Source organism: Pyrus communis, chromosome 15 (assembly GCF_041283825.1).
Source record: "Pyrus communis isolate YQ-2024b chromosome 15, ASM4128382v1, whole genome shotgun sequence".
NCBI classification, from domain to species: domain Eukaryota; kingdom Viridiplantae; phylum Streptophyta; class Magnoliopsida; order Rosales; family Rosaceae; genus Pyrus; species Pyrus communis.
Window position 1 is genome coordinate 39904214 of NC_142579.1, and position 12580 is coordinate 39916793.

The 12580-nt window shown below is 38.3% G+C and overlaps 1 protein-coding gene and 1 pseudogene across 2 annotated transcripts; both read right to left on the reverse strand.

Annotated features, from left to right (window-relative positions):
- Positions 1-952: 952 nt before the first annotated feature.
- Positions 953-3539, reverse strand: LOC137746712 (IQ domain-containing protein IQM4). Its single transcript, XM_068486718.2, has 7 exons — positions 3416-3539; positions 2585-3314; positions 2359-2473; positions 2241-2276; positions 1876-1964; positions 1673-1787; positions 953-1573 (listed from the first exon to the last, which is right to left on the reverse strand). Exons 2-7 carry the CDS (start codon positions 2995-2997, stop codon positions 1136-1138), a joined length of 1206 nt encoding a protein of 401 aa, XP_068342819.1. The 5' UTR covers positions 2998-3314; positions 3416-3539; the 3' UTR covers positions 953-1135.
- Positions 3540-8833: 5294 nt separating this feature from the next.
- Positions 8834-10682, reverse strand: LOC137711490 (IQ domain-containing protein IQM1-like; annotated as a pseudogene). Its single transcript, XR_015956160.1, has 8 exons — positions 10620-10682; positions 10418-10534; positions 10231-10319; positions 10035-10122; positions 9691-9920; positions 9412-9599; positions 9222-9306; positions 8834-9015 (listed from the first exon to the last, which is right to left on the reverse strand). The product of XR_015956160.1 is annotated as an IQ domain-containing protein IQM1-like (transcript).
- Positions 10683-12580: the final 1898 nt, after the last annotated feature.

The following is a 12580-nucleotide window of genomic DNA, read 5'->3' on the forward strand; positions in this document are numbered from 1 at the left end:
TAATTATAAATAATTTTATCTACTAATTTATGTTAAAAAAAAAATGAGAATTTCAACTTAAAACACATTAATTTTAAAGAAAAGTGACATACAAGCTTTAAGAAAAGTGTGCAGATTTTCCCCTGTTTTCACGAGGATGGAAAAAGTAGTTGGGGCAGTCTAGGTGCGAGCCGACAGTTTGAGCCTGGACTTTGTGAAGGGATTTGACTTGGTGCAACACTTGTCTGGAGCTTGTTCTAGGGTCGCGATTGTAGCTCTGATGGGTAGTCCCTCACACTCTCAATACGTGGCCCAATCCCGCTTGTCCACTTACAAGAGTTTGGTGGTAGGATTAAACTCTCTTTCACCAGTTGAGCTGCAACTTTATTTCGTACAAGTGTCGATTTTAATTTAATTTTTTACGCATGCTAAAATTGGATATGTGTAACGGGGTTGAGTGTAAACTTGAGTTAATTACCTTGACATTGGTTAGGTCTTCTTGGTGATCCTGCAAGAAGCTAGTGAATTATTTGAAATTGTCTTCCGTTGGTAGTTACAATTACTATCTCGAGTATATAATGTAAAAATTTACCATATCCCTTTCCGAATACGGGGAAATTTCTTCTTCAACCAGTGAGGAGGAATGCCTTTCAAGACTTGGAATGCTTTCCTGTAAATTATCCACCAGTAATGTCTGCTGTGTCTCAACACTTGCCTCGACCAGCTTCTCTGATTGGCCCTCAGCTCCATGTCTACAACAGTCAGACTCAGCATCTATCTCAACTCTCTCTCTCTCTCAGAGCATCAGCTCTTGCTCTGAAGATCAACGTATCTTTCTTCCTCAAACCGATGATTTACGAATACCTCCATCAACAAGAGACTGTAGAACGGCCAATGGGGCAAGTCTTTCACTGTGGATAGTCAAAAGCCTTCACTAAAACAAAGAAGCCATGTGCATTTGGAGGTTAAAGAATGATACAGAAATACAAATTTCTTATTAATTCTTGTTTCTGTCTGGATATTCTTGAGGTTACGTATCCTTATTTGCTCAATAACACAACATGTTACACAAGTGATGAATTTGATATATATATACTTCTGATTTGATCAATGTCGTCCTTGCTTAGTCTACTTGATTGCAATAAGACTTTGTCATCTAATCCTTGTGTCCATGGGTCTCATTTCGTTTCTCGACTAATTTTTTTGCACCCAAGCATACAAGAAAGATGGCAGGCCAAAGGGATACTTTGATGGGATTGTCAGCATGATGAGAGAAGCAAACATATTGAACCGTCGAGCAAATACACTGCGAAGTGCTACCAATCAATCCATAAAAGTCCGGAAGAGTTCCAAAAGTCTGGGCGGAACGTGGATAATAAAACCACCACAGCTTTCCCCACCGCCGCAACACAACTCCTTCCTTTTTACCCTTGTAAATGAGCTCCCATATGCAAATGAGTAGAACTGCAATAGCCAATGTCATACCAAATAGTGCATATCGAGGCTTACTTGGGGAGGCGGCCTGATCAAAAGCAATCGACAAAATCTCTAGGCAGAGGCCAGTGACTAGAAATATCCACTCTGCTGAAATAGTCTGCAAAACAAATTAGTATCGTGTTGATTAAATTCTAAAGATATCTAACAAGAAATATACACAAAAACATAAACTCAATGCACTAGAAAAAGGCCTTACTGGTACAAGATATCTGCTGTGCTGACGTTGTCCAAGATTGCTGATGCACTGACGTTGTAGATCGGTCCTCGGACACTTACTGAGATTTATGTTTTTACCATCACCAATATCCAACCTTCAGTTCCAGGGAGGGCAACAAAGTGAGCGCTAATGTTCGAGAAATAACAGTATCCTGGAAGAAGATTTTTCTCGGCCATACTTACCAGTAGAAGAAAGGTTGCTTGCTGTCGCAATCACACCAGACACCGTAGTAGAACTCTAAATTGTGCCCATACCGATGGCGTGGATCAATCTGGGAAAAGATCAAGCGATGAAGCATGGTAAGTTCATTGATTTCAGTTTTCCAAAGTAACATCATCCAGTTTGCAATATGGGAATCGTCCAACGAATGTCTACCGAGTAACAACTTAAAATGCATGAATTGCTTATGTAATATTTCTTTGTTTGCATTGTATTACAGCTTTCGATTTTGTAGTCTGCATTTCTAGTAAAATGATTCTTGGATAAAAACAACGAAAGTGCGAATCAGAGAACTAAACGGAATTGAATTGGAGGAAAATAGACTCACAGATTCAAGCCAGTGCAGCAGCTCTAGTTTGTCAGCCTACACACAAAAGTTAATGTAAATTTGAAGTTTTGCATATATAAAATGCTTCTCAGTACTCTGAATCTTATCACCAAATTACCTGGCCAGAAGCCCTTGCCCTAGTTCGTGCCCGCAGTGACTCAATAGTTTCGTGTTTCTCAATGTCCAAGGCCTCTAAGCTTCGTTTCCGTGCTCCGAGGTCCATGGCCTTCAACCTACAAGTACAACCCTTGAATAATCATAAAAACACAAAGATCAATCAAACAGCAAAGAACAAAAGTGTAACAAAAATCTAACATAGTATTTTAAGGTACAAAGTTACAAACCATAGTTCCTCAACTACAACAGCGCAATCTGCGAAGTTTCGTCTAGTCCTGTAACTCTTATAAACCTTCTGAATCCTAGTTGCCGCAGCATTGGTACGTCTAGTCCTGTACGTCCTGTAAACTTTCTGAATCTTAGTAGCCGCCGCATTGCGCTCAAGAAACAAAATTGTAGGCTTGTTTATCTGCACTACTTCTCCATTTCTACCGATCGAAGAGGTTAAATCAGGACTCTCAAAAATTGAATCAGATGCTTCAATTTTCGGTTCTGTGGACACCCAATTTTTGAAGTTTGTTGACCTTTCTATGTAAACTTTATCAGAGCCATTGGAGCTGCTATTAGTTTCTGAATGGTCTCTTCCTTCTCTTCTTTCAAAGCTCATGGAATTCGCCATAACTGTTTCTGTGATGCCCATTCAACCAAAAAGGTTGTGTCTTCAGTATCTCAATCCATAACTTTTGCAATCATTGAAGCATTTTGGCCTGTGACTCAATAATGATTGAACCTGCTCTTATCAGTCCAGCACCACACATTTCAGTTCATGCTTGCTAGGTATCAAGGCAACACGTAGATGTGAATTAGGACAGTTGATCAATAGACTAAATCCCCGTCTCCTTGCATTCAGGTTCAAATCCTCCTGCCCTTAAGATTAGAGCAGTTTAAAATATTGCCTTGTCAAAATAAGGCATCACAGAAACACTTACAACCCATCAAGCATAATGGACCGCATAGCTACAAGAGAATTAGAGATTGAGATAAGGTAACTAAATGGTAATTAATATTACGATCAAGATTAAGATCAATCTTACATGCAAATCAATAACCCAAAATACCTTCAGAATCCCCGCTCCATTGACCACTAGCTTCAAGGAAGTTGAAGACAAAGATCGAAGAAATTGGACAAGATTTACCAGTCAAATTACGTCGATTGCATGATTGATAATTATATTGTTTACGCGTTTATAACTTGGTTCACTCGTCTTGAGCTTGACTGATTGACTTTGGGCAGCACGTGGAAAGAATCCAAGAACACTTTAATTCTGCCAAACGCGACATGACGAAACAACTTTTGATAATCAGAAACTGTTCTATTTACAAAAGAATTAATAAACCCTACTTCATTTTACTATAAAGATTGTACATTCTTGCATATGCGTATGGACACTGAAAGAATGTCCCCTAGAATTTGGTTGAGAAATTGGTTGTGAGACTGCAAGGTCAACATCCAAACTTTCCATGATAATTGAAGTCCCTTTTTATAGAATATATAATCTACAACCCCAATCGGTGTTTTAAAAACCCGTCTTGAGGTGTGCCTGTGCGACTTCAAAGGCGAGACAGGTTAAACTGCCTTTGTCTAGTGGGAGTAGGTGAAAACTTGCCTAGACGTGTTCGAGGCACGCCAAGGCAACTGAGGCGTGCCTAAGACGATTGATTAGGCTTTTTTTTTTTTGTTTAAAAGTTGTCAGAATCTAGAATTTTTTCACTTAAAATCTGAAAGTTTTAGTTGCAGAGCACTTTGAAAAGATGATGAAGTCTTGAAGAAGACTGCATCTTTTGGAGTGTTTTCTTTTGCTGATTTTTCGTTTTCTTTATTATTTTTTTGATGGATTTTTCGTTTTTTTTTCCTCTCTAAACTGACACAATTATTCACTAGTTGTCCAACATATTTCCCAAGTGTTCAGCTTATTCTCCAATATATTCTCCCATCATATTCTTTTTTATTAGATTTTCCTCAAAAATATTATTTTATAGATTTCAAGAGACTAAAAATAAAACATCTTTGTAATAAGAGTGCAGAATGAGATTTTTTTAGATGTTAATAACATTTCTTTTTTATAAAAGGGAAAATTTTGAAATGTCATATGAACTTGTACACAATTTTTAATTTGTCATATAAACTAAAATTTTAAGCAATTTGTCATACCAAATTTCTGAAGTCATTAATTTGTTATCTTACCTTAACTCTGTTAAGTTTTCTATCCAATACAAATCATGTACGACATAGGGGTGGGCACGGGCTGGACCGAGCCCAAATTTGAAGGAATCAAACTGGAACCAGTTCAAAATGAAACGGGTGGGCCGAGTTGAGTTCAGAGATTTCTAAATTCGAAACCAAACCTAACCCGGCCTGTTTCCAACGGGCCGATTCGAGCCTGTTCCACGGGTCCAAGTACATTTTTTGTTTTGTCAAGCACATGTGGGAGCCATGAGATGACCCTCGTTGAGGTCGTCTTCCACAACGTCTGAAGGCTAACTCTCCATCCTTTGCAATCAAGAGAGAGATGAAGATCTGTGAGCTCTGCCGACTTTCCACTAGGATCTTCTGCAAATCAGACTAAGTGATATCGTGCTGGAATTGCGATACCAAGGTCCACGACTCCAATATCTGGTGGCTCGCCACTTCCGGAGCCTCTCTGCCACAGGTGCCAATGACCCAGTCTCTTCTTCAACCACATGGTTGAAGATAGTATCAAGTTATTAACCACTTTTCTTCAACCAATGGTTCTTTTGGAGAGATTAACTTTCTCTCTTCCCAACTCAAGCTAGCAGATGTGAAAAGACATTAACTCTCTCACTTTCCAACGAAAAATAGCAGATGTCGCTTCTTATACACCAAGCATCTGTCTTGGTGATTTCATATAATATTAATATTTTAACTTTACAAGTTCAGCTACACTTTTCGATGTGCAAGAGTTGTGCATTGTTCAAGATGGAATTAGAAGAAACAAGTCAGGACTTAGGAAATGGTCCGGGCCGGGGGCCCGTTTCCTCAAAATCTATTATCCGCCTTGCCCCGGTAATTACATGGACTCGTCCCGCCTCGACCCATTTTATGTTTTGATTTTTTGGACTCGCCTCGTACCCAGCTCGAACTGCATAAATCCACCCCGACCCGCGAGTCCAGGTGACGTGCCTCGATCCCTATGTCCGAATGACAACGAGATGGCCACGTGCTGGCCGACACCCGAGGGTGACGCAAGCTATTTAATGAATGCATATACAGAGAACATATAAAACATGCATATAATTTTCGCACGTAACCACACGATATAATATGCAAATACAAACCTTAACAAAAAATAATAGTAATAAGGTACAGATCACTGGACCAAAGGAGAATATTCAACTGCCAACAATTTAAAAATGATAATACATGACCTGTTTAGAGCATACTACTAATTCGAAGTACAAACGGAAGGAATCTTAGAAGGTGTTATTACAAGAGATGTCCTACGCAAAGAGGATGACACAAATTCACTAACATGTGAATGCCTCGTAGCTTGGGTTGTATGCCTCGTTCCTAGGTCTTGAGGGGGAGCAAAACAAAACATGAGTGGACTAAGTTTATATATACGTAATGCTAAAACAGTTATTCTTCAACATACTAACCCTCAGTTTAGAAAACTCATATCGCATAAGTAGTAATAGGTTTTTCCGAAAACCCTAGCATGCCATAAAACCTATCATAAAACTTATATCATATGAAGTGTGCTTAGTAGTGGTATCACAATTGCCCCGAATGCCCTACATCGCCCACCTGAAGGCATATATAAATCTTCCGCCCGTAGGCCCTACATTGCTCGTACGAAGGCATATATAAATATCATTTGCCTGGAGGCCCTACATCGCCGCCCGAAGGCATATATAAATATCTTCCGCCCGAAGGCACATATGTATGAATATCCACTAAGTAAGCACATAAAATTGTGAACATAATCATTTCAAAATATATCTCATCGGAGCCCAATAGCTCAAACATCATATCATAAATCATATTCATAAATATCTTAATAAGCGTAAATTTGATAAAGCATGATATTTCATAAAGTGTAAATCTGATAACTCATAAACTTTCATAAAACGTAGTCATAAAATCATGTTTTTCATGTATGCATTTCTAGTAGTTAAAACAAGCATTTTGGAAAGGGTCCACTCACAGATACTCTGTTGCCAAATAGCTGTTTGAACTAGGTAGGACGGAAATGCCACTAACAAACGCACCTAAGCACATAAAGGGACCATTTAATAAAACTCTACTAAAATGATTAAATTTGGGAAAACGAAGCGCGGATTTGGAATCAGGTCGTCATAATTAGTCTAGGAGAGGTCCTCGGCGAAACTTGAAAAAGTCAACGTTGACTGGTCAACCTGATCGCCGGAAACGAGGTTTTTGGTCGAAAATTTGGGCAATTTTCAAAGTTTCGTAACTTCTTTGTTTCCTAACCAAATTCAACCCATAATATATCAAAACGAAGCTAGAAAATGGAGAATAAGATTGTACCCATTTGGAAGCTCAATGGTTTCTAGAGATGGCCGGAAAATGGCTTGAAAAGTGACTGATTAGCAGAAAAACTGGGGAACTCGTCGGATTTCTAGGTAAACTTTAAACGTTCATAACTTTGTCAATACTCAACGAAATTGAGTGATTCAAAAACGAAAATCATACTTTTCAACGAGATGAAGAGAATGGTATCTTTCTTGATGGCTAACTCTCCATAGTTTGCCCGAAAATTGGCCTGAAAGGTTGCGGCCCGACTTGAATTTGGATCCTAACGATCCGGAAGGAAGTTCGAGGTGAGTTTGGGTGTTCTGGGCTCGTGAGGATGAGACGAAGCTCGTGGTGCTCTTGGTTTGGACGGTGGTTGGAGTGTTGTTGTTGTTTGTGTGTTGCCTTCCCGGAGAGAGAAGGTTAGAGAGAGAGAGAGAGAGAGAAGAGAAATGAAAGAGAGCTTAGAGAGAGAGGGGGAGATATTTTCAGAAATAATAGAAGGAAGGGGGACTCATGGGTAGGGGGAAGGAAAAGGGGACAAAGATCCAAAGTGGGTCCCACTGGCTCACATATTAAGGTCACTAAAGACGAAACACGAAATATTCGAAAAACGTTCGACGTTTTGTAACATAAAATCTTCGTGATAACTCCAAATTCAAATCCGTTCGCGCCCATGCGTTCATGTCGATGAGTACGATAAGAATAAACTAAGAAAATTAGTCATGCACATTTTGACGAAGTGGTCAACAAAAGTTAACATTCTTGCCACAAGGGCATTTTGGTAAAATCACACCATATAATACTACAAAAAAGCTAAATTAAGGATGAGGTATCACACCAGGACCCATTTACCCACCCCTAGTGCGACATGTGTCTTACACATGACTTGTGTTTAGGGTGTTTGGGTCATTCTAACACTTTACTTCCCTTTTATTCAGTTGTATTCCACAAAAAACTCTAGGTTTTCTAAAGCCACAAAAGAGGCTGCTACTATGCTATACTTGTTCTCAGAGATTTTGTTCACACCGATCTTTGTGAATACCCACTAAAACAAAATTTAAGTGTTTGTACTAAGGAAAAGCAAAAAAAAACTTGTGAAAAATGCTAAAATGACTGAAATAACCCTGCACATGACTTATACTGGATGAAAAACATAACAGAGTTAGGGTGAGATGACAAATTAATGATTTGGGAAAGTTGATATGACAAATTACTTAAAATTTTAGTTTATATGACAAATTGAAAATGTATACAAGTTCATATGACATTTAAAAAATTTTCCCTTTATAAAAACATCTTGTAACCTTATATTATTTTTTACTTAAAAATGTGATTGGTCAACAAGAAAAAGTAATTATATACAATATATACTAAAAATCATAAGTTCTGTGAGGCACCTCACGTCTCAAGGCTTTCGTCTAGACGGGGCTATTCATGAAACACCTCTTTTACGCCTTTGCCTTCTAAAACATCAATCCCAATGATGCAAAAGAGTCATTGTTTTGGTCAGCATTCTTTGATTGGACAAGTAGAAATTTGATTGAATACACACGCGCACACACTCTCAGTCCAGAATTGACAAAAAACAAGCCCGTTATAACTCCGGTGGAATAAATCTGTCCTTCCAGTGTGCTACTGTACCTAACAGTACAACAACAAGGTTTAACCAGAAAATCTAAATGTTACAATCAAAGAAAGTTTCGAGATCCCGGAATGTTTTGCAGATTAAATTATCAGCAAAGATTAATCACGTCAAATCTATGTATAAGGTAAAAGCTGCAACATAAGTTTGTATAATTACAGACCGCTATCATCATTTTGCCGTAAATTTGAAGCAAAACTAATTATACTACAAACTAAAAGTAGCATGCATAAGAATCAACGTACAAGCCATCACATAACTGAGACGAATTGGCGTTATAACTTGAATGCCCATGTTTACTCGTAGAGTCATAGGTTCAACCATCAGGAACCTTTTTAATCTGCTCGCTCAATCACAATTAGTCCTTGTCTAATCTCTGCGTCCATTGCTCTCATTTTGATTCTCAGCTAACCTTTTGGCACCCAGCATACAAGAAATATTGCAGGCCAAAGGGAAACTTTGATGGGATTGTCAGCATGATGAGAGAACCAAACATATTGAATCGTCGAGCAAAAACACTGCAAAGTGCTACCAATTAATCCATAAAAATCTGGAAGAGTTTCAAAAAGCTGGGTGGAATGCGGATAATAAAACCACCACAAGTACTTTCCCCACCGCCGCAATACAACTCCTTCCTTTTTACCCTTGTAAACGAGCTCCCAGATGCAAATGAGTAGAGCTGCAACAGCCAATATCATACCAAATAGTGCATATTGGGGCTTACTTGGGGAGGCAGCTTGATCAAAAGAAATCGACAAAATCTCTAGGCAGAGGCCGGTGATTAAAAAGGTCCACTCTCCTGATATAACCTACAAAAGAGAATAGAAATACATCAAGTATAATATAAACTTGATGCACGAAAAAGGCCAGATCTTTGGGCTTGTTCGTGGTGAAGGGACTGGTAGACAACTTACATGGCTGTCTAGTGTGAGCTTTGGTGATTCTATAATGGTTCGGTTGTATAATTGGTGCGCCTGATCCCCGTAGCTAATGAGGTCTGATGATTTGACATTGGTTAGGTCTACTTGGTGTCCCTCAAGAAGCTAAGGAATTCTTTACTATCTTCAGACGGGCGATAGCAAGTAGTGTGTGGCCATATAGCCTGTATAATCAAAACGATGTCGAGACATAGCTCAAAAAAATGAACTGAAAAAGGAATTAAAACCAGTGTTTGAGTAAAACATAATGCATACTTCAAGAACCCCGTTGTGGGCAACTAGTCTTCCAGCTGCTGTTACAGCCCCTCCGGATAGGAAACTTGAGTGCTTAAAAATACCCTTCTTTTTCTTCCCCACGTATAAACTTCTTGATGGGCTGAAAAGAAAAATCCACTTTGACCCTTCATCTGTACTAACAAGCATCCCAGTTTGCTGTGCACAAGTTTCCCATTCTCCACAATCACTTCAAACGCCTCCCGCTCTTTCTGCAATCGAAAATGAATCTAATTCTTACCCAAGGCAGGCCTACTTTAGCTTGCAATTATGTTTGTGTAGGAAATTTAACATGATCATTGAGGTAATGCGTCCAGTGTCCTTACTGGTCCAAGATATATGATGCACTCCCGTCGTAGAAGATCCCTCGGGCACTGCTTCAGATCTATGTCCTTACCATCACCAACATCCAACCTTCAGTTCGGGTGACGAAAGAATAAAGTTAATATAAGAATAAGCTAATGTTACTAAAAATGTATCATGGAAAAAGATTTTCCTCAAGCATATCACACGCATACTTACCAGTAGAAGAAAGGCTAGGTGCTGCTGGTCCCAAACCAGTGGTCGTAGTAGTAGTGCAAATTGCGTCCATACCGATGACGTGGATCAATCTGTTAACAAAATGGAGTAATGAAGTACGGCATGTTCATTAATTTTCAGTTTCTTAAGTAACTCTAACAGGTTTGCACAATACAAGAACCAAACCTACGAATTTAATAGATGAGCTAAAGAGATTTGAATTAGAAGCACACAGATTCACAGCTTCAAGCCAGAGTTGCAGAGCTAGTTTCTGAGCCCTGTCATCCTTGCTCAAACCCTTCCCTATCTACAAACACAACAAAAGTTTTGCTCTTAAATTGGAAATCTGCGTCGAGCATATCTCAGAAATCTTGTTCATATCAACAAAGTACCTTGGCAGCCCTTGTCCTAGCCCGCTTGCCACCGTGACACAGCAGTTTCCTGCTTCTCAATATTTAAGGACTCTGAGCTTCGTTCCAGAGCTGCAACGCCTAAGTCATTGCACCTACCACTGTTGCACAAATACAATAAAATAACAAACGATTAATTAATTGTGCACCACAGAAAAAATTCGAACTTTTATGGTACAAACCAACCATAGTTCCTCAACCAGATCCACAGAATCCGAAAGGTTACGTCTGATCCGGTGACTCCTACAGACTTTCTGAATTGCTGCAGCATCGAGCTCACTAATCCGCACTGTTTCGCGATTTCTATCCATCAAAGAGGCTGAGCCTGAATTTTCAAATGTATGATCAAATGCTTCAAATTTTGGCTCTGCAAAGTCCCAAGTTTATGAAGCTTATCGACCTAGCAATTATTAAACTTATTTTATCAGACCCATCAAGCATAATAATGGATCACATAACAACATGAACCATTACAGAATGAATAAATCAGCTAATTAAATGTTAATTACTGTAAATAATAGTTGTACAAGAATCGATTAAGCTCTCTACCTTACATGAACGGAAACACAAACAACTTCAATCAAAATTCGAGGCCTAATGCAGACCACTTTGCAGCCAAGTTTGAATCTCCCTTCCCGTAGTTTAGATAAAGTTAGAGTGGATTATTGCTTGTAAAAAAAAAACACTTCAATTAACTACAACCATCAAGCATAATGATTCATGCGGTCAAGATTAAGCTCAGATCTTACATGCAAAAGTAAAAGTTGGTCGTACTGAGATGCAAGGAAATAGCCTTTTGAGCTTCACTAATTGACTTTTCCAATCATTAATCAACCTATTTTCTCTTTGTACTGAGATGCAAGGAAATAACCTTTGAGCCTCACTGATTGATTTTTGCAATCACTTATTCAACCTATTTTCGTTTATGAGAAATGCTAAGGAGACTCTATTAAGTAGGACTCTCTATAATCTCTCTGACATCTCATGTTTTTTGCACAATAGAATTCATAGAGAGTCTCGATTTGAGAGTCTCCTTAGCATTTCATTTCTTTCATTTAATTGAGATATATACAATCGATGTTAGTTGATGGAAAGTCAACCTTGATGAAGCGAGAGTCCACACAGGACAAGGAATGGAAAGTTGACTACGTAGAAGAAAGGCATCTGATTAAATGTGTAGAAATAAATACTCTTAACCTACTGAATTACATATAATTTTACACCATAAAGTTTGGTGCTCCTAAAATTCCTCATGTGACATTTCAAGTTTTCAACACATCTATTGTGAAGTTTATTTTTTCTTTTTAGCATCCGTAAAACAAACACAAGGAGACACACAAGTTGAGTTGTGTGGGTTTGTCCCTCTCCCTATCCTGCTAAGTAGGTGTTGTACGATGCTTTTTGTATTGGTAGCCCTCGAGGTTTTGTTCTTTAATTTAGCTTATTTCCTTTGAAAAAGAGGGGTGGGTTTTGTGGCCCAATTCATACCTATCAACCAGATTTAAAAAGATATTCCCAGTTCCTGCCTATCAACCAGAAATAAAAAAAATTAAAAATATAATGAACGGATTCATAATACTATTTTTTTTATACAATTTTTGATATATGTTTTTGTAAAACTTATTTTGTAATGTATTTCAACGATCCAAACCGTCTATTTTTTAATTTTACCTCAAGAATCATGTCTACCAAAAATCACAAAAATCTAGAACCATATGACCGTTATATTAAGGGTTTAGGATTTCTTTGCAGAAACGTATGTCCATTTTTTTCACTACAAATGAATGTTTTAATAGTTTTGGATTTATCTAATTTTTTGCAAGGATAATTTATTAATGCTATTCTAAAAGATAAAACGGTTCAGATTGTGAAAATACATTATAGAGTAGGCTCCACCAAAAGATTTGTCAAAAGTTAGGTGACAAAAAATTGTACCTCGGATT

Coding starts and splice junctions, on each gene's coding strand:
- LOC137746712 (XM_068486718.2), bottom strand. CDS start 2,997: ATGGGCATCACAGAAACAGTTATGGCGAATTCCATGAGCTTTGAAAGA. Junction 2,474..2,584: donor GTTGTAGTTGAGGAACTATG/GTTTGTAACTTT, acceptor TTGTACTTGTAG/GTTGAAGGCCATGGACCTCG. Junction 2,277..2,358: donor GGGCAAGGGCTTCTGGCCAG/GTAATTTGGTGA, acceptor TTTTGTGTGTAG/GCTGACAAACTAGAGCTGCT.